Source organism: Phyllostomus discolor, chromosome 13, assembly GCF_004126475.2.
Source record: "Phyllostomus discolor isolate MPI-MPIP mPhyDis1 chromosome 13, mPhyDis1.pri.v3, whole genome shotgun sequence".
NCBI lineage: Eukaryota > Metazoa > Chordata > Mammalia > Chiroptera > Phyllostomidae > Phyllostomus > Phyllostomus discolor.
This window is the reverse complement of record NC_040915.2, coordinates 56,089,671-56,110,781: the sequence shown is the minus strand read 5'-3', so window position 1 is coordinate 56,110,781 and position 21,111 is coordinate 56,089,671. Positions and strand designations below refer to the sequence as shown.

At 42.4% G+C, this 21,111-nt stretch overlaps 2 protein-coding genes across 10 annotated transcripts in view; one reads left to right on the top strand and one right to left on the bottom strand.

Annotated features, from left to right (window-relative positions):
- Positions 1 to 670: 670 nt before the first annotated feature.
- On the bottom strand, positions 671 to 16,720 carry HSCB (HscB mitochondrial iron-sulfur cluster cochaperone). 8 transcript variants are annotated; one of them, XM_036014740.1, is made up of 7 exons: positions 16,436 to 16,720; positions 15,270 to 15,366; positions 14,866 to 14,955; positions 13,964 to 14,108; positions 13,665 to 13,712; positions 3,576 to 3,682; positions 3,289 to 3,373 (listed from the first exon to the last, which is right to left on the bottom strand). In XM_036014740.1, the coding sequence occupies exons 1-6, from the start codon at positions 16,666 to 16,668 to the stop codon at positions 3,588 to 3,590; spliced, it is 708 nt and encodes a 235-aa protein (XP_035870633.1). In that variant the 5' UTR covers positions 16,669 to 16,720; the 3' UTR covers positions 3,289 to 3,373; positions 3,576 to 3,587. The 8 variants fall into 8 exon arrangements, with proteins under 8 accessions (XP_035870636.1, XP_035870637.1, XP_028384810.1 ...); XM_036014743.1 differs by lacking the exons at positions 3,289 to 3,373; positions 3,576 to 3,682 and adding an exon at positions 671 to 956 and having other exon boundaries at positions 16,436 to 16,719; XM_028529009.2 differs by lacking the exon at positions 3,576 to 3,682 and having other exon boundaries at positions 3,233 to 3,373; positions 16,436 to 16,718.
- A 308-nt stretch (positions 16,721 to 17,028) lies between these two features.
- Positions 17,029 to 21,111, top strand: part of CHEK2 (checkpoint kinase 2) — a 30,682-nt gene continuing 26,599 nt past the window's right edge. Inside the window, exons 1-3 of one of the 2 annotated variants that reach the window (XM_028528511.2) lie at positions 17,029 to 17,421; positions 17,821 to 17,992; positions 18,976 to 19,306. In XM_028528511.2, coding sequence (XP_028384312.1) covers positions 18,982 to 19,306 — 325 coding nt within the window. In that variant the 5' untranslated portion in view covers positions 17,029 to 17,421; positions 17,821 to 17,992; positions 18,976 to 18,981. Of the gene's footprint in view, positions 17,422 to 17,820; positions 17,993 to 18,814; positions 19,307 to 21,111 lie in introns of those variants that run through there. The other variant, XM_036014738.1, reaches the window with a different exon arrangement.

Here is a 21,111-nt window from a genome sequence, read left to right as displayed (position 1 = left end):
AAGCCCAGTGAAACTGTATGCTCAGGCTTTGGAAACAGGGGCTCAGGTCAAATCCTGCCTCTGCTTGGCATGGTGCAGGCCCTGGCAAGTGGCCCCTCTTGTAAAAGTTGTTTAATCCTCTTGGCTTGTACTTAATCTTAGTGGGTTCAGCCTTCCTAAGAGCACAGGCTTTACAGAGGGATCTAGGTTTCAATCCCAGCTCTTGACGGTCTTACCTCCTGGAAACTTGTTTCTTCATGTGTAAAACAAGTTGAATTGGGTTTAATTTGATGGAATCATGCAAAGTACTGCACATAGTGCCTGGCACACAGTAACTGTACAGTAAATGCGAACTTTTATTATTGTTTCAGTTGTTGGTGTAAAAGTCCTCTCCCCAAGTAGACAGGAAGCATCTAACTGTTCTGTGTATCTCTTTTACAAAAAGAATGCCTAAAACTTTGTTGAAAGGATAGTATTTTTTCTATAGTGGTAGACATGACTTTGTTGCCAAAATGAAAATAATACAAGCAGTCAATGTTATTTAAAAAATCACATTTGAATGCCTACTGTGTGCCATTCACTGTGCGAAGTAATTTGCATAGATCATTTATTTCATTTAATCTTCACAATAACCCTGTGAAATAGGTACTATTATTGTCACCATTTTAAAGAAGAAATGAAGCTTGGCACAATGATGGACTCACAGCAGATAAGTGGCAGAGCCAGGATTAAAATCCAGGTGTATTAGTCAAGCTCGAGCCACGATAACAAAATACCATAGACTAGGTGGTTAAACAGCAGGAATTAAACTTTCTCAGAGTCTGGAAGCTGAAGTCCGGGATCAAGGTGCCAACATGGTCAGTTTCAGCTTCTGGGGAGGAGTCTCTTCCTAACTTGTACATGGCAGGCTTCTTTCTGGCTTTCTCAACAGGGCCTTTCTCAAGGGCATGAGAGTGAACAAGGGAGCTCTCTGGTGTCTTTTAAAAAAAAATTAAAAAGTTGATTTTTAGAGAGAGAAAGGGTGAGAAAGAGAGAAACATGGACTTGTTCCATTTATTTATGCACTCATTGGTTGCTTTCTTGTATGTGCCCTGAGTGGGGATTGAACCCACAAACTTGACATATCAAGATGACACTCTAATCAACTGAGCTGCCCCACCAGGGCTCTGGTGTCTTCTAAGGATACTGATCCTATAGGATCCAGGTCTCATTTTTATGACCTCATTTAACCTTGATTACCTCCATAGAGGTACCATCTCTCTAAATACAGCCACAATAGGGGGTGAGGGCTTCAACACAGGAATTTTGGGGGTGGGGAACACGTGTGGTCCATAACATGATGCCTGTGTGACACCAGATTGGACAGAGTCTCCAGTTAAAGAAGACCTCTGATTTGTTTAGACACTATATCGGGAATGACGTGGGGTTGGGAGGTGGCTGCTTAATTTGCTTCACTGAGTCAGAAGCTTTAATCCAAATAGGGCTGCTAACCTCTCAGATATCTAGAAGACTGCCTCCCATAGGGCTCTGTCAGGGAACACTTTCAAGCGTTCCTGGCTTTAGGAGTCCAGCTACACTTAAGGGTTTAGACTAAAAGGGAAAGAATTTGGAAGAGGGGGAAAAATGTAATCCCTCTGACTTAGAAGTCATGACTCAGAAATAAAGTCTTTTTTCTTTATTCCCCAAGTCAGAAATAATTTACTGGAAAGCGCAGTGACCTTTCCAGTTGAAGGCAACAGGTGAGGGAATGTCTCTTTGAAGTTCCTCCAGAGATGTCATTTGAGACAACATTTATCTGAGTTCCTTTTTGTGGTCAGATGGTTTCGGTCCTGATCACTGTTCTGAAAAAGGAATGAAGGCTGTCTAGGGAAGTGTATCAAACCCTCCTTTCATCTCCTTCTTTGCCGAAGAACCAAATTTAATCAAGACATTTGCTTGCATTGTAATTATTTACTTAAAGGACTCCCTGTGTGTTTCCTACCAAGTAACTCATTCTCCTTGCAAACTGTGAGGTTGGAGACTGTACTGATATACCCAAGTACCATTAAACCAGACAGCTGCTGTGGTCAATTTTTCTTCAGAAGATCCATAAGTCCTCAAACAGTACTAGGTATAACTAGATCAGGATCCAGAAGATATAAATACTTAGACTAGGATGAGGAAGGATGCAAAGGAGCTGCAGTTGTAAACTCTGGCGGTATGTAAACCGTGGTTCTAAACCCTGAATTTTTACAATTATAAACAAGCAATTCTCTCCAACAGTTTGAGCACTGTTTGCTGGAAATTTTAAATCAGAATTTTCTTTTCTAATCTTCTTTGACCCAGGCACTTAAAAAAATGCTTTTTTTCTTTCTGGAAATGAATCAAGAACTAAAACTGAATTTCCAAAGATTCAAAAGAGGAAGTGGAGTTGCTTCAGGTTGGGTTAGAAGAGCATGGAAATCAGGACAAGAAACTGTCAACTGTCCAGAAAACTTAAAAGTGCTCTGTCCCTAGGTGGAGCTGAAAATGTAGTTAGTGTTTATTTTTTTTTAATTTAAATTTCATTTATTTATTTTTAAAGAGGAAGGGAAAGAGAGAGAGGGAGAGAAACATCAATGTGTGGTTGCCTCTTGTGCACTCCCCACTGGGGTCCTGGCCCACATCCCAGGCATGCCCCCTGACCAGAAATCAAACCAACAACCCCTTTCTTCACAGGCCAGCACTCAATCCTGAAAATGTGGTTAGTGTTTAATACCAGAGTGGTTCTTGATAATATTAACTACATTTTGAAATGTAGGCCAAAGACTCTTAGGCAGCTTTGCATGGTTATGAAACAGGATGCCCAGAAGGCCATAATAACAAGAGGACCATCAGTGAAGGAAGATGTGGTTCTAGGGCAAAGGTGGGCAAACCCATGGCCAAACGTAGCTCAATGCCTGTTTTGTAAGTAAAGTGCTACAATGACAAGTTGAGTAGTTACAACACAAAGCCCACAAAGCCTAAAATATTTACTACCTGGCCCTTCGCAGAAAAAATGGGCCAAATTCCTCCTCTAGGGCCTTGAGCAGGCCCATCCCCACCTCCTTATCCACTGGCTTAGACGGGGGCATGGTGTATCAGCATCACATGAAAAAATTGACCACTCAAGCTCTGACTAGGCTGTTTCTGCTGGCATGACAAACTCTGCCATCCATTTATGCTTGAGCCAGAGGTTTAATTAAGATGATATACACAGGTAAAGCATATCCAGTCTCAATAAGCAGAAGCCAGCCAAGAAATATGTAAGAACTTTATTTTTAAAACTTTAAAACTAGCAACAGTTAGAGGGGAATCTTCTTTAACTTGATCTTTTCTTCTACATTTGAAAAGTATCTCATCTTTGTTAAAATTTCCTTGGCTTTTTCAAAGTCATCTGAAATAAACAGAGACATTAATGTGAGACTTCATCTCAAGCAAGAATAAAGCTAAGTCTATTGACTAAAGCAGCTGGATTCAAGTTGAGTCCCAGCCTCTGGAGGGCTGAGCAATTACTCAATATGTCTGACCAAGAGACACCTGGATTATTAAGGGGTCAGGGGGTCTAACCAAAACAGGGCGAAAGCATGCTTACTTACTGGGTTCAGATTTTAAATAAGAGAAGCCAAGTCTCTCCAGGGCAGCTCCCAGGTAATAAATGGTTGTGTTTCTAGAGCTTTCCCGTGCCACTCGTGGTGGTTTAACCCTGAGGAGGACCAGGAAGAACTGGGGAAGACCTGTCTCTGCACCCAGTTCTGGGAATGAAGCCCTTAAACCGGTGCTCCTTGACTGAGGGTGATTTGCACCCACTGGGAGACAGCTGGCAGAGTCTGGAGACAGTTTTGGTTATCTCAACTGGGAAGGTGATACTGACATCTAGTGGAGAGAGTCCAGGGCACTGCTAAACATCCCACAGCGTAGGGGACAGCCCCTTCCGCCAAGAATTACCTGGCCAACATGTTGGTAGTGCCGAGGTTGAGAAAGTCTGACTTAGATATACGTAAAACTAAATGACATACTGTTATGTTCATATATGGTTAAAACTATCAAGAAAAGCGAGGAAATGATTAACACAAAATTCAGGAGCACGGTTACAGTGGAAGGGGGATGCAATTGCAAAGGGCCTACTGGGGGCTTGGAAGGCAGTGGACATGTTCTATATTTAGTTTATTTTCTTATTATTTTTGCATTTACAAAAATCCTTTTGTGACAAAATAAACATAACATAAAATTACCACTGCAACCGTTTTTACGTGTAGCGCTCAGTGGCATTGAATATAGTCACATGGTTGTGCAGCCCATCCCACCATTTAGCCACAGGGCTCTTCTCGCCTTGTAAACCTGAACCACTGCCTCGGAAACAGAAACTCCTGCTCCCCTCCGCCCCACCCCGTCACTCTGACACCCGGAAACCTCCATTCCACGTTGTCTCTGTGAGTATGACTACTCATGTCCATGGAACCACGCGGTATTTATCTTTTCGCGACTAGTTTATTTTACTTAGCATAATATCCTTCGAGTTCATCCATGTTGTAGCATGTATCAGAATTTCCTGCCCTTTTCAAGGCTGAATGATACTCCATTGTATGTACAGACACACCATATTTTGTTTATCCACTCAACTATTGGTGGATGGACACTTGGGATGCTTCTACCTGTTAGCCCTTGTGAAAGATCCTATGAACACAGGTGTCAACCAAAATTGTTTTTGACCAAACTCTAGCCAGGTTCCCCTGAGTTCTCTTCTTAACAAGGCCTCGACCTTGACCTATACTGACAAACACTAACATATTTTCTAATAGCTCAAGCCTGTATCCCTAGGATGATCCTAGCTTCTGTTAAAGTGCCTGCCCAAGTAAATTCAAGGCTGCCTCCCAATTTCCTATTTATTGCAGCCAATACCTGAAGACAGGGCCCCTATTTCCCAGGCTCTGTGGGAGGGTAGGGACCTACCTTCAGTAAGTGCCAGTTAGCAAACCCAGATGGGTTGCACATGGACCAAGTCCCCCATTCCTGCTTTTGGCATTTTTCACTTCCCTGCCTCTAGGGAACCCCTGTGCACCACCACCCCCATTTCCTCATTCTCCCTTTACAATGCCCAGGCACAAATTGAAGTTGAGTTTAGTTCACACTGGATTATTTTAAGATTTTATTCATTTTATTTTTTAGAGAGGGGAAGGGAGAAAGAGAGGAAGAGAAACATCAATGTGTGGTTGCCTCTCGCACGCTCGACACTGGGGACCTGGCCTGCGACCCAGTAATGCGCCCTAGACTGGGAATTGAACCAGCGACCCTTTGATTTACAGGCTGGCACTCAACCACCTGAGCCACACCAGCCAGGACACACTGGACTCTTTTCCCTATTGCAGTAGTTATTACTGATAAAAATCTGTACTTTGAACTTTAAGTCTGGCTTTATCTTTGAAAATTATCTGGCACTGTGACTTGGATCTGGATTGAAAACACCATCGGGCCCTTGGGAGTAACAACCAGACCTTTCAACAAGCAGAGACCTTGGTCTAATCTTTGGTCTGATGCTCATTTGGGTACCCTGTGGTGAGTCCAACTTCAATCCCCCAGGCAAACTTCTGGTGAAGTACAGTGAGGACAGATTTGGATTCTTAAGATTCTGAGTATACTCTCTAAAGCTGGGTTGGAGTCCCAGGATTCTTTTGAAAGATACCCCCTAGGCTAGAATTCTTCCTGGTTCCCTGTTTCCAGTGAGGACTGACTCCTGGGCTGGAAACTTTCTTCTTCCTGGCTCCCTGTAAGGCCTCTTTGTTCTCTCTGTTTGGGTCTGCCCCTCCATGGGAACCTCTCAGACGACTGAAGCCTCCCTTGTCCAACTCCTGCTGGCAGCACGTCGCCATGGTGCTTTGTGCATTTCTTAGATAGTATGACTTTATCCAGGAAATCTTGGAATTTCTGTGGCTTGAGAAACTTAACATCTCCCCAAACTATCTCCTCCAAGACCTCTCCTTCCCATCACCCCCACTCCTTCCTCCTCCTTTATCACCTTCCATCTTCCCTTCAGCTCCCTTGCATCCTTTGCTATATCCCCTTTCAAGCCCGTACCTCCTCCACCCCTCTGCCCACCCTGCCAGACCTTTCCCTTCCCACTCCTCAACTCCCTATAGCTCCTGGAACTTTGGGCCACCTGTTCCTACTGGGGGTTCTCAAGGGGCTCAGGCACCCCAAAAAGCAATAATCTGAAGCTGAATAAGAAAAAAATAGATTTGGAAACAGACATTTAGTCCACAGCTTACATAAGATTACATATCAAGACAAAAACAAAACAAAACAAAACCATTTTGAAGGTTTTGTCCGGAAATATTGGTGGAAAGCTTCAGCTCTTATATTGAATAGACAACCTTTAACTTTCTCTATTGCCAGAAACTCAGTTCGGATAAATATACAAAATGGAGCAAAAACAAGAACCACTCTATATGTGAACTAATGAGTTTTATATTATTGTATTTATTTATGCCTGACTTATGGCTAAAATCTTAGAATGAAAACCATAAGATCTCTATTTGCATTGGCCAGTCTGTTATGTTTACATATATAAACGATATTTTCCTACCCCCTGATGGTATATTACCAAATTAATTTATAAAACTCCTTAAAGGAGTTGTATCCTGCCCTGGCCAGTGTGGCTCCTTTGGTTGGAGTGTTGACCCCTGACTGAAAGGTTGCAGGTTCAGTCCCTGGTTTGGGTTGAGTGTGGGACGTAACTAATTAATGCTTCTCTCACATCGATGTTTCTCTCTCTCCCTTCCTCACTCTCTAAAAGCAATGAAAGAAAATGTCTTTGGGTGAGGATAAAAAAAATAAAATAAAATAAAGAAAAGAGTTGTATCCTAATTGGTTTAGAGCAAAATAAGATTTATATAAATGAAATCTTCCTAAAATATCCAGAAATATAGGAACTAATTCAAATGTTTTTCAGTTTCACATACTTTAGATAAATCTTTGGTAAATAAGACTTGGTTTGATATTGTTGGTTTAATAAAATAGGTATATCTTCAGAGTTGCCAACAGTAAATATAATGCAAACAAACATTTTTATTCTACTTAGGTTTACTAGTCAAATAAATGAATATTATATTAGGTATTTAAGGTTATAGAAATGATAAAATTGATATTATTTAAATTATTTTGAAAAACGATTTCAACAATAATTATGGGTTTTTAAAAAAATTTTATTTATTTTTATAGACAGAGGGAAAGGGAGGGAGAAGGAGAGGGAGAGAAACATCAATGTGAGGTTGCCTCTCATGTGCAGCCCCAACTGGGGAGCCAGGCTGCAACCCAGGCATGTGCCCTTAACGGGATTCAAACTGGTCACCCCTTGGTTCGCAAGCCTGTGCTCAATTCACTGAGCCACACCAGCCAGGGCAATAATTGTGTGTGTGTGTTTTAAATAATGTTATTGTTATTTCTAAAAATATTTTATTTATTTATTTTTAGAGAGGGAAGGGAGGGAAAAAGAGAGAGAGAGAGAAACATCAATGTGTGTTGCTGGGGGCTGTGGCCTGCAACCCAGGCATGTGCCCTGACTGGGAATCAAACCTGTGATGCTTTGGTTTGCAGCCCGAGCTCAATCCACTGAGCTACTCCAGCCAGGGCAATAATTGTGTTTTATAATTAGTCACCTAAAAGTCTTTTCCAAAATCTTTTTGGCAATTTACAACCTTAGAGATATGCTAAGTTAAATAATAGATACTCATTAAGTATCTAATGTCTAAATAAGATACAGTTCTAAAACATTCATTATTAAGCATTAGTTTAAGTTTATATACTTTGGCTTATTTTTATATGGTCTAGAGAAGCCAAAGATATTTGGGTCTGTTAATAAACATATTCTCACTACATTAAAAAAATGTATTATAAAAAGCATACACCTCTAGAATTTGTGAGATGGTATATTCACAAAATTTGCTAATCTGCTTATAGAATTCTAGCATATAGTAGTTCTCAATTGTCTACTTCCAAGTTTTCTCTGTAAAATAAAGATTACTAATGGTTAAATTTATAATCAATGTATAAGAACAAAACTACTACCAACAATAAGAGGGAAGGGAAACAACTCTGTATACAAAGTATGGAAGAAAAGTAGGATGTGTTTTTATAAGTATGCAAGGAAAGGAGAAATGTGTTTCTGTTAAGATAAAGAGGAGAGTGGTTTTTGCCCTAAAGTAGAATGGGAAAGAGTGAAAGCACTGGATAAAACCTGAATGGGCATTAAAAAATGTTGTATGTTTGTGGAAAAGGAAATGTTTATGTTGTGATGTCAAAGCTGGCTAAGATTAAGTGGATTTATATAGAAAGTGCACTGATACAGAACCAGAGTTTGGTTTCTTGGATTATTGGTCTGCTCTTAATAAAAGACTTTAAGAGGCATTTCTTTAGTTTTTGGAGACATATATTCTGTGTCTTCTCAAAAAATTTCCTGTGCTTCATGTTGTCTTTATCGTGGCCTTGATTACTTAAGAGAACCAAGTCTTTTTACTGTTCAAAGAGCTAAGGTTTTTTTCCCCCCTTGTTATCTCCTATATTTACCTTTGGAATCTTTTATCGCCACTTTGGTTAAATAGGTAACTAATATTGTTTCAAAATGAACTACGATCCTATTTAATTAAATTTTCAAACCTTTTGATATTTTCGACAACTTCCCAAATCAAATTCTAAATAAAGTCTTCTTGAACTTCATTGAGTTTGAAGTTTCCAAGAGAGACCCTGGAAAACTTCAAAAGCTTTGTTCTCTCACCTTATAAAAAGAGACATGAAACAAATTAGGTTTATTTGATAAATTAAATTACATGGGAAGCAGTGTCAAAGAAGAGATACTTAACCTTCCCTAGGTTATATCTGTATGGGTAAAATATTATTTCAGAAATGGTATAATTCATAGAAATTTATCAATGCCATCACTATCCATAATATGTCTTGGTATAATGTGATCAGTCCAGTCATTATTTTAAAATGTGTATGTCGCAGAAACAACCACATTTCCTGGTCAGCTGTGTTATTTTTATAATGAACTTTCATCAGATCTTTAACTATGGTCACTTTAAGTCTTTGCTATCCAGATAGACGTTTTACTCTAATGCTCTCCTAACAGCTTCTGCAACCAGCTACAGGCCAGGCTACTTATGTTTAACAAAAAGGGACTGTCTTGAAGACCCATGACAAAGGACCGTGCCAGGTACTCTGGGGAACAGGCTTCTGATGGCCTTGACTGAGTAACTTTGAAATCAAACCAGTAAACTAAGTCAGGATTTCTAAAAGCCAATGGGTTCATAAAATTGTTAGCCCAAGATTAAGCAGAACAAAATTAATTACATGGGACTGAGTTAACTGATAAATTATAGTCATTTTTAAATGACTATAATTTTTTAAAAGATGTTATTTTAGAGAAAGGGGAGGGAGAGGGAAAGGGAGAGAAACATCAATATGAGAGAGAAATATCAATTGGTTGCCTCTTGTACATGCCCTCACCAGGGACCGCCTGCAACCTAGGCATGTGCTCTGACTGGGAATTGAACTGGTGACCTTTTACTTTGAGGGACAACACCCAATCAATGGAGCCACGCTGAAATATTGCTGGCTCTTAAATGCCCTATTTTCCAGATATAAAAAACCTCATTCTGTTTTCCCTTAAGCTACCTCCTTTTTCCCCTGCCTAATCCCTCAAAAAATTGGAAACTATTATTGACCATTTCTTATTTTCATAGCAATATAGTTATTTGTATAGGTTTCCTAAGAATCTGTCCTCTTTGTGATAGGACAGAATTATGAAGGCTTTGACTGGAATGCCATACTTGAAAGTGAAGAATAAAATTGGATTTGACGAGACTATTTTAATGAGCTAAGGTTGACTCTTTGCAGCCAGTGCTTACAAGCCCTCTTGAAAAAATTGGCCCGGTATCTGGCTTAAAGAGGTCTCAGCCTTACAGCTGAGTAAGTAAGGTAACTTCCTGCTAGGCTCAGGAAACAGGATATTTCGGGGACTTTGAGAAGAGAGGAATTCATCCACTGAAGGTGATGCCTGATAGAGGATTCTTGGCTTGACTTTCTAGCCCTGAGAAGCTTTTAAAATCCAACCTGAGATTCCTTGTAAAAAGTTCCAGAAAGAAAACTTAAAAAGGCCTGTATGGTCCATTATCATTCTTGACAGAGTTATATTAATAATCAATCCAAACTTAATGACACTAAAACTATTTTTTAAACAAGAATTATCTTACTTTATCTTTGATTACAAAGGGGGTGAATGTGGAGAGAAATTTTATGTTTCAGTGGAAAAGTGTGACACACCCTTGTGGGTTATCCTCATCTAGACTTGTTCAGTGTCTTTGAAGTTTGATTTACCTGTAAAATGAGCTGGATCCTGCCATCTTACACATTTTGCCAGTCCTTACCAAATCCTTAATTCTTCTAGTTTCCTTCGCTCTCTGGCCACAGCTCTACAAACTGATGTTTCCAATTTTTCACCCCCCCCTCCTGACTTGGTGTCACTAAGAACTAGAATTTGACTGCCTAGATCCTTTTTGGGACTCAGGTTCTCTTGTAGTTGCCCTTTCCTCCAGAATCTGAGAATGTCCTACAAGCTGAAGCCTGGTAACTTAGAGCTACCGGTACATGGGCCACCCAGAGAGTCCGCCAGAACTCCTGCACGTTCCGTGCTCTGCTCTGGGAAGTAACCACGACTGTGACAGTGATATCTTTGCCATCACCACATTCAAAGTATCAACCAGGAAATCCATCCGACTGTCACTGCTACCCTCATGTCACCATCTAAAAATGCTTAAGAGTTCAGTGTTTTCTCAAGTGGCTTCACTCTCGACTCAGAACATGGGTTTATATTCTGCTCCTACCAGGCATCTTTGTTTTTCTTTTTGTTTCCATAGAGATGCTCCTCATTAAATGCCTGATTGCTCATGTTATTCAACAAATGTCCTCTAAATACCATCTCAACAGATGCTTCAGCTAGTCCTTAACAAACAAAAGGCAATCAAATGAGAAATTGATTTATATTGTTCAGAGGAAAGACTGTCTATTCTTGCTGCTTCTTTCTTACTGTTCGTCCCAGCCGACGTGTGAAGAGAGGGCACCTGTCTCCCAGGCTCTGTGGGAGGGTAGGAGCCTAATTTTCTAAGTTCCAGTTAGCAATCCCAGATCTATTTCACATGGACCAACTCCCCCCTCCCACTTTTTGGAATTTTCCACTTCCCTGACTCTACTGAACTCCTGCGCACCCCTTCCCTATTTCCTCATCCTCTCTTTAAAGTGCCCAGCCACACAACAACAACAAAAAATTTAAAAAAGACAAACTGTAAAAATTAAAACTAAACTAAACTAAACAAAACAACTAAAATGCCCAGTCACAAATCGAAGTTGAGTTTAGTTCATGCTGGACTCTTCCCTATTGCAACAATTATTACCGATTCAAATCTTTCTGCTTTAACTAGTATCTGGCTCCGTTTATCTTTGACAGTGCACAAGTATCTTTTTGAGTCCCTGCTGTCAGTTCTTTAGGTATATATCCAAAAGCGGAATTGCTGGATTGTATGGCAATTCTATTTTTAACTTTTTTTTTTTATTTACTTATTTATTTTTTAGAGAGGGGAAGGGAGGGAGAAAGAGAGAAACATCAATGTGTGGTTGCCTCTCACGTGGCTCTCACGTGGCCCCCACTGGGGACCTGGCCCGCAACCCAGGCATGTGCCCTGACTGGGAATCGAACCTGTGATGCTTTGGTTTGCCGCCCATGCTCAATCCACTGAGCTATGCCAGCCAGGGCTATTTTTAACTTTTGAGGGAATGCCACATTGTTTTCCTTAGTGGCTGCACTATTTTACATCCCTGACAGCAGTGCACAAGGGTTCCAGCTTCTCCACATCCTCGCCAAAACATTTTATTTTCTGCATTTCTCAAGAAATTTACAGTAGCATCCTAACGTTTATGAGGTGGTATTTCACTGTGGTTTTGGTTTTCATTTCCCTCATGATTAGTGATGTGGAGTACATTTTTAAGTGCTTATTGGCCATATCTATCTATCTATCTATCTATCTTGTTTGCATGTTCTATTTCTTAAGCTGGGTGGTAAGGACATAGATGTTGTTCCGTTATTATCCTTTAAATTGTAATTACACATTATTCTTTTTCAAAATTATATTTTATAATTAAAAAATAAATAAAAGTACACAAAGGCACACAGGAGCTGAGGGTGGGCCCTAGTGGAACACAATCTGACCATCTCAGCCTGTGGGCTGGGTGACATGGGTTTCAGGCAGACATGGGTTTCAGGGTTTCACGTGGGGTTCCTGTCTTTTCTGCTGTTAATCTTTATTTCTCATCAACTTTTTAGAGACCCTCCCTGTGCCTGCTTTTTAGAATCAACCCCTACAGTCTCTGCAAAGTAGGCAGCACACATGTAAGCTTATCCCCATGGCCCCTGCTGACTGTACTGGATTGGACATCTGGCTACAGCTGGGCCAATCAAATTCCCTCTCCCAGAAATCTAGGGGACTATAGTCAGACGGTGAAAGGCCATCTGACTACTCTTATAAGGTAATAGACCAAGGAGGACTAAAGAGTTACCCAGTGGGAGACGCCACTTTAGGGCACTATATACCAATAAAGAAGCAGATAGAAGTGGTTTTTAGAGAGGAGAGGATGGAATGGACTACAACGGACAATAATTCGAGGACCAGTCTTGCTTCCAGACTGCTTTTTAGTTCCCAGGTTCTGTCCCAGAAAAGCTCTTATCACACTGTTCTATAATCATTGCGGAGACTTTCTCTTTGGATTCTGGGAGGTAGCCCCGATTCCTTACAATAATTTCCCTTTATCTGGGCTATCCTGAGTAGCTTTCTGCTTCTTGCATTAAAATGAACCCTATGCTAAAGGGCCATTATCTCTTAGTTAAGGGGTGACACACCCATCAGGAATGAGTTGAAAGGTTTTTCTTGCTTAAAAACAGGCGGCAGTGAACATAGTCTCTTCGCTCTGAGACCCACGACAGTGGGGGCAAAGACGAACACTCCTCATTTGTAACTTGGGCAGCGCTCTGCTATGGGCCTCTCCTCCTGGGCTTTGCAGAAAATGGGGTGTGCAGGCCTTGTCAAACGCCGAATGTGCAGCTTTGCCCCCAGAACCTATCTGTGTTGGCTTCGGCCCACATCCTTCATCCCCTCTTTTCCTACTTGTTAAAGGGGAATGAAAGGACTTTCTCTCATCTAATCTTTCACTGGCACATGATGGCTTTTGGCACACAGCTTCTTTTTCCAGCAAGACTGTGAATCTGAAGGCAAAAATGTACACTCATCTGTATTTAACACATCCCCATGTGACTCTTATAGGATGGGTACATAATAGCTACTTGTTGAATGGATGTTCGCACATCGATGCTTATAGTTCTTTCCATATTTGACAATGTCAAGAAATGAAGACAGGCCCTGGCTGGTGTAGCTCAGTGGACTGAGCACAGGCCTGCGAACCAAAGCATCACCAGTTTGATTCCCAGTCAGGGCACATGCCTGGGTTGCAGGCCAGGTCCCAAGTAGGGGGTGTGCTAGAGGCAACTATACATTGATGTTTCAATCCCCCTCTTTCTCCCTCCCTTCCCCATGTCTCTAAAAATAAATAAATAAAATATTAAAAAAAGAAAGAAATGAAGACAGTACCTTGTTCAAAAGCTCTGCTCACACTGTCAGTCAACTCTTTCTGTTTCGCTGAAAGAGAAAACCATTATCTTAATTTTTCCATTTAAATAGATTCGTGATATGAAGACAAGGCTGCATTCCAGAGAGGGAGGGATGTTACAGTCTAATCTCCAGACAAAACTGGTTTCAGTATACCCAAGAAAAAGATACTCCCTGAATCACTACAAAGACCAGTATGTATTCTTTACATTCGTTTTTTGACTTAAACAATGGAAATACACTCATAATAATAATGCATTTGGTGGTATTTTATCTTTTACCTCTGACAATACATTCAATCTCTTTCATGGCAGCTTCAGTCTGAGCTTCTGCAAGCTTTTCATTGATATCCATTATTTCCATGAGGAATTGCCTGTCCATTTTATTATCTGTTCCTTCAGGAATCTCTACTCCATGGAGCTTTAGCTATTGGGGCACAAAGATGGGGAAAGAAGTTGTGTTCAAGAAACTACGGCCAACATCATAAATCCTACTCACCTTTCCAAACAGAATCTACTCATGGAAAACCTGGACTATCCTAATGATGAAAGTGTGCTGGAAACTCAGACTGAGAAAGGAATGCTTGGATAGGATCCCTTTCTGCTACTTAGAAGTGTGTGGCCCTGAGGGAGCCATTCCTTCACTTCTGAGTTTGAACTAGACATTTGTAAAAATTCTATTAAGTCCTAAAATTCTAAGATACTCACCTCTACCTTCCTCCCAAACCCCCAAATTACTTTCCTAAAAGCCATCACCATACAACCTTGAAATTTATAGAAAATGGTTTAAAAAAATGCAAGTAATGGTTTAAAAATGGGCAATTAAGATTTACAGAGAATATTCAGAGAAAAATACACGTATGTAGTATCTTTGGGTCCCTGAATTGGCTCAGGGCTCAAGCACTCCTCTGCTGAATACAGGGAGGCAGCAGGGGTGTCCAACCCCTGGCCCAAGGGCTGCACGCGGCTCGGGATGGCTAGGAATTTGACCCAACACAAAATTGTAAATTTAGTTAAAACATTATGTGATTTTTTGTGATAGTGTCACAATATATTTAATGTGTGGCCCAAGACAACTCTTCTTCTTCCAGTGTGGCCCAGGGCTGCCAAAAGGTTGGACACCCCTGCCTTAGTGCAATGGACACCAGGTAGTCATTCATAGGAGGGTTGGGAAATCACCTTACAAGGTATAGTCCCCTACTCAGGGGGGCCAGAAGGGTCTTATAGGCATCATTCACCAGGGTTGAATGCTTCTCTGAGAAGTCCTTTTCAGTCTGTAGTGGAGAAGACAATCTTATTACCATCCAAATCAGCCATCTTACATTAACAAGTTGTTTCATAAAATACTGATGGGCAGGGACCTAAGGAAGTGGCCAAAATAGAACTGGTGTGGGACGAACTGTATTTATCTTCAACGGATGGGTTCTAATTCTACAGGGCAGGTCCAGGGCCTGGCTGGCTGGGGTCTGGCTGCCACAGGGTGGAGCTGGCTGTCCAGCTCTGTCTTGGAGAATCAAATAACTACAAGGCCACAGCCACCCACCTGGAATGCACACGTGTTTGGGTATGATTATGGCCAACAGACTACCTGAGATCTCTGGCTGAAGAAATCTGGGTGGACAAGACGCTGTAGTTGTTGGTACCTATGCTGGAGCTTTGCAGTATCAACTCTGAAGGAACGGTTGCTGGAAGGAAATTGGGAGATAAAATTCATGCATCAAATATTTATAGATTTGTATACTATGGGCCTGGTTCTTGTTCCCATGAGGGAATATACAATAAACATGCAGACAGGGATAATTTCCAAAAGTGGTGGGTGCTGTGAAGAAAAACAGAATAGAGTCAGAGAGAGTGGGAGATGTGGGGGTCAAAGAGATGGCATTTGAGCTGCGACCTGAATGATAATGAAGAGTGGTCAAAGATCATAGGAGAATCATCTAGACAGAGGAAGCATGCCAGTTTGGCACCCCCGAGGACCATAAAAAAGTGTTGTTACCGCAGTCCATCCTAAGTGCTCAAAGACTGGTGGGGGCAGATTCCAGAGATAAGGGGAAGGGGCATGACCAAGTCCCACTAGGAAATTTTTCCAAGGCCACGGTCCCTTCACCTGTCACCCAACGTGTTTTAACCCAATCCCTTTCGCTCTCTATTCGCAGAGCCTGCCCTATCTCTCAGTTTAGCTTTGCCCAAATTTCACCACCTCTCCAAGGTCCTCAACCTTCGGAGGAACAGGAAAAACACCCATTTCTCAGACTCTCTCCCTCCAATTCTCACGTTTCCCTTAGACTCTGCCCACCAAGTTGGGTTTTCCGTGTTTTTACTGCCTTATTTTGGATAATACCTCAGTACTCCCTTCTTAAAAAGTTTCAACCCAACTTGAATTGTTCTGACCCCATCCCTCAACTCTCCTTTCTCTAAGGCTCTTCAAGTAACCCTTCCCTCAGGTCCTGCTCCTCAAGCCTCCCTCTCCGTAGCCTCCGGCACTCAATTTCTTCTAACTTTATTCTGTGCAACTCCAGTCCTCCCTCCACTCTAGTCTCCATCCCTTGAGGGTCGCTATTCATTTCCTCTTTTCCAAGTCACACCCCATCTTCCATTCTCCCAAACCCCTTCCTCTTCCCCTGGTCTCCAGGGTTCTGCCCACCTACCTAACTGGTCCCACCTTCTTCCCCAGATCTGTTCCGCCCTTCCCTCTCGCACGGCAGCTCCTTACTCTCTCACGCCCTGCGCGTTTCCCAAAACCGCCTCCCGTACCAGTCCATAAGGCTGAAGTGGTCTCTAGTGGGATCAGGTGGCTGCAGCGCCCGGCACTGTGGGCAGAAGAACCCGTCCCCCTCAATGAGGTTCCCCGAGCCGCCGCAGTTCCAACACTGGGGGGAGTTGTTTCCTTTCAGTGACGCAGCATTGCAGCTTGGTTTCCTTCCGAGGACTCCTGTCAGCCAAAACCCCCCTACCCGGGGCAAGGCCCCGACCCTCCCACCCCACATCTGGCCCACGGCCTATTTCGCTGCGGTCAGTCGGGCAGGGGAAACGCAGAGACAGCCGCTGACCAGATTAGTGCTGTTGATTGGCCGGAGAGCTGAGGGGGCGGGATCACTCGGGGGAAACCTGGATTGTGAGTCCCGCTCTACGTTTTAAACTACAACTCCCAGCAAGCAGTGAGGCTACGCTTGGACAGCCCTTGCTCCTTATTGGTTCAGCAGCAGCAGCGGAGGGGTGTTTTGATTGGTTGAGAGTGAAGTTTGTATTTGTTTAGCGCCACACCGCCAGCTGCAGGTACTGAGAGTCTGTGGTTCCCGGTGGTCTCACGAGGTGAGTCTTAAGGGGGAACTCTTCTTGGATGTTTGGGAGTTCGAATCCTGACTTCAGCGTTATAATGTGAGCCGAATCTCCCAACCTTCCGCTTTGTCTTCCTTTTTGAGCCCGGGGCGTGGGGGATGGTGAGGTTGGAGAGGAGTGTGTGGGCGACTCTCTTCCTTCTTTGTAGATGAACTTCCAGGTGAAGTTCATTTCTCCTGTTACTTACAAGCTGAAGCTGGCCCAGACGTGCAGCATAAGAAGCAGCAAAGTTGTAGTCTTCAAAATCAGAGCGAAGTTGCTTTGTAAAGAGTTCTATAAATATTAGTAATTATTACCGTACTTTAGGTTTAACCTCAAATACCTATCGAGCGCCTTCTGCTACGCGCTGCAGGAACTGGATACACACTGACCTGTGTAGAATTGCCTTCAAGTGTCCATAAGTAAGTGTGTGTAATGGGGTGGCGAGGAGAGGGTGGGAAAGCACCAGTCCTCCTTGGTTTCTTTATTTGGAAAAAAAAATGTGTTGCACTTGTAAAGTGCTGTTGGGTTCTTTGGGACTGGAATTCTATGCTCCAAATTATCAAGCATTGCTGGGGGAGGAGTTTACATGCATCATTTCATTTAACCCTCAATATCTACTTTTATCAGATAAGGTTCCAAGAGGTTGTAATCTACCTAAAGATCATGCAAAGATCTGACTCAGGCATCTGACTGCAGACCTATTTGCTTCTAACCACTCCACTGTACCTCATGGCTGAGGCTAGTGTGGTCCTCACCTGGTTGATCCTTATTTATCATAAGCGATGATAGCTACCTCTTGACACACTGTCTTTTGCCAGTCTTCAGGGTGGAGAAGTCTCTCTCAGAAAACTGCAGAAGAACTCGGCCTGGCTGAGGTAGTATCAATGCAGCTGGAGTGGCAGACTCAGCTCTGGCATCACCTTCCTCCTTTGCTTTAAGGAAAACTCATCAGGACTTTTGTATTTGGAAAGCTGTGTAAATGCAGTCAGTGTGAGTAATGCTTACTATGTTCTCTGGAAGGCGTAGTCTGAATGTGGGAATTTGGAGAGAAAGTACCTTTAAAAAAGGATCAGATTAAGGATTTAAAGTTAGGGATTTGAAAGTTACTTTGACTTTACTGCTGGTTGTTATCAGAGTTTAACTGTTTTATTAAGTTAATTCTAAAGCAAGGGTGGGAACCTCTGTTAGGGTCTTCTGTGGCTCAAAGAATGGCTCCTGCAAGATTCCGAAGGGCTGGAAGGCCTTTTAGGATGCTGAAAAGATGAGGCTCTAGTTACTTAGCATCACAAAAGACTAGGTGGAGTTGTTTATAGCAGTCTTCTTTGTGTGCTGTCTGCCACTTTAAGTGGCCCTGCATTTAGCGGTTAAGGAATCTCTAATCAGCCAACAGAATTTGGTCCTTACCTTCCAGAGCTGTTTTGGGGGAGGAGGAGCACCAGTGGTCTTTTATGTAAATACCCCCACCTCGCAGTGGTGCCACAAGTAACTGAGGTTTCTCTTTGCTCATCTTCTACCCCAAAGCCACCAGACCCTTCCCCTTCTTTCTCTTTCCAAACAAATGTGACATTTAAGGGTAGTGTTGGTTGTGTTAATGAATACATTTTAGGTTTTATTTCTAATTTTTAAAGATTGGATGAATGTAAACTAAATCTTTTCCCCCACCTCAATGCCATTTCATTACTTTTTTTTTAATTTATAGCCTTTGAATAATTTTTTTTGCTTCTTTCCCTTGCAGTTTGTGGCTATCAGACAAAAACAAACAAACACAAACAAACAAAACTGATCTAGAGAAAGTGATTTCATGAAAAACGCACCCGAGAACTCTAGGTCTAGACTGTTAGAATTTTACTTTTTGCAGAGCATGCTTGTCCTGGATTTTTTTTTTCCCATTGCAATATGCTCATCCTTTACTCCTGTATTCTGAAGTCTTGTTCCTTGAAGCTCACCTTATTGTTGGCCTTTTACTTTTTGAGGTCGTGATGTCTCAGGAGCCAGAGGTGGAGTGCCAGCAGTCCCAGGGCAGCGGTGCCTGCTCACAGTCACAGGGCGTTTTCTCGCAGTCCCATGGCCCCTCCTCACAGGCACCGGGAGGCTCCTCACAGTCCCAGAGCACATCCAGCTCCTCTACCAGCACAGTGCCGACGTCCAGCCAGTCATCTCACTCCAGCTCGGGGACACTGAGCTCCCTAGACACAGTGTCCACTCAGGAACTGTATTCTATTCCCGAGGACCAAGAACCGGAGGAGCCTGTCCCTGCCCCTTGGGCTCGATTATGGGCCCTTCAGGATGGATTCTCCAATCTCGGTAAGACCCTTTGTTATATCGGGTAATATCAATATGGTGTTCAGAAAAACGAGTAAAGATATTTGTTGCAGCAGAAAGCTCAAGACGCTGCCAGTTGTAGGACCTGTACAAGTTGACCCAGGACAACAAGCACCTGTGCTAAGACCTGAACCTGTGCCAGATAACACAGTTCTGTGTTGAAGTTTTGAAGAACTGCAGACTGTTGTCCACACGCAGAGGCTATATCATTTTACGTTCCCACCAGGAATGTATGAGAGTTCCAGGTGCTTTGCATCTTCAATACTTGTTATTTTCCTTTTGGAAAAAAATTATAGCCATCTTCATGGGTATGAAGTGGTTGCCTATGTGATTTTTGATAGATCTTGCCAAATTATCCTCCCTAGATGAGGTAAAGTTATATTCTGACTGGCAATTTATGAGAGTAGCTGCTTCTTCATAATTCTTATGACCATAGTGTAATATGGGCCTTTTTGATTTTTGTTAATCTGATCATTGGAACATAGAATCTTAATGTATTTTTGGTTTTTAAAATCTCTTGTATTGAGTCCTGGCTGATGTGACTGAGTTGATTGAGTGCTCGCCTGTGAATCAAAGGGTTGCTGGTTCAATTCCCAGTCAGGGTACTTGCCTGGGTTGCAGGCCAGGTCCCCAGTAGGGGGCATGTGAGAGGCAGCCACAAATTGATGTTTCTCTCCCTCTCTTTCTCCCTCCCTTCCCCTCTCTAAAAATAAATAAATAAAATCTTTTAGAAAAAATGTCTTGTATTGAGTTGGTTTGGCCATTTTGTCATATGTTTCAGACATTTGTATTTCTGTTTCTTGTAACTTGTTTCTATGTACCTTTCACGCTTTTTTTAAATCCTCACCTAAGGACATGCTCATTGATTTCAAGAGAGTGGGAGGGAGGGAGAGAAATAGAGAGGGAGAGAAACATTGACCTGAGAGAGAAACATTGACCTAATAGAGAAACATTGGCAGCCTCTTGCACACACTCCAACTGTGACTGCGCCCCAAGAGGCTGTGTGCCCTGACCTGGACCAAACTGCAACCTTGGCATGTGCCCTGACTGGGAATTGAACCCATGATGACACTCCAACCAACTGAGCCACACCTGCCAGTACTTCATCCATTTTCTACTGGATTGCTTTCCTTCCTTCCTTCCTTCCTTCCTTCCTTCCTAAATTTTATTTTAATTATTGTTCAAGTACAATTTTCTATCTTTGTCTTTTTCTTAATTGACTTGTAGGAACTATATATGTTAGGGAAATCAGTTCTTTGTGATGTGAATTGCTAATATGTTTTCTAGTCTGTCTTTCCAGGAATATTTACATGCCTAGCATATGCATTGTCCTAGGTGCTGGAGCTGTGTTTTGAAACCAGAGACTCAAGGCTGCCCTCCTGATGTTATGTTCTAACAGGGGAATGCTGGGAGACAATATATACAAATAATCAAGATAATTTCCTGTTATGGTCTATACTTAGAGGGAAATGAAACTGGCTGTCATTAACAGTAATAGATGTGTGGTGAGGTGGGAGTCTCCTTATGCTGAGTGGGAGAAGATAATCTAAGTCCAGACACAAAGGCAAAATGACCATTGAAAGAAATCACTGGGAATAAAGTACGCAAAGGCCATCACGTGACTCGTTGGGCCTGGCCTATGTGGGACCATGAAAGGAATCCAGTGGGGCTGGCCGGATGGAGCCAAGTGGAGGGGCACAAGGCGAGGCTGGAAGGGGCATCTAGCCTGCCGTGAGAAGGAGTGCAGATATGTTGGGTTTGATAGGAAGCCTCCGGAGGGTAACGAG

Excerpts from the sequence above, each read along its gene's own strand:
- HSCB (XM_036014739.1), bottom strand. The coding sequence starts at position 16,668 with ATGTGGGGTGGGAGGGTCGGGGCCTTGCCCCGGGTAGGGGGGTTTTGG. Across the intron at positions 15,367-16,435 it reads CACTTCAGCCTTATGGACTG|CAACCGTTCCTTCAGAGTTG; the intron begins GTACGGGAGGCG and ends ATTTCCTTCCAG. Across the intron at positions 14,956-15,269 it reads TCTTCAGCCAGAGATCTCAG|ACTGAAAAGGACTTCTCAGA; the intron begins GTAGTCTGTTGG and ends TCTCCACTACAG.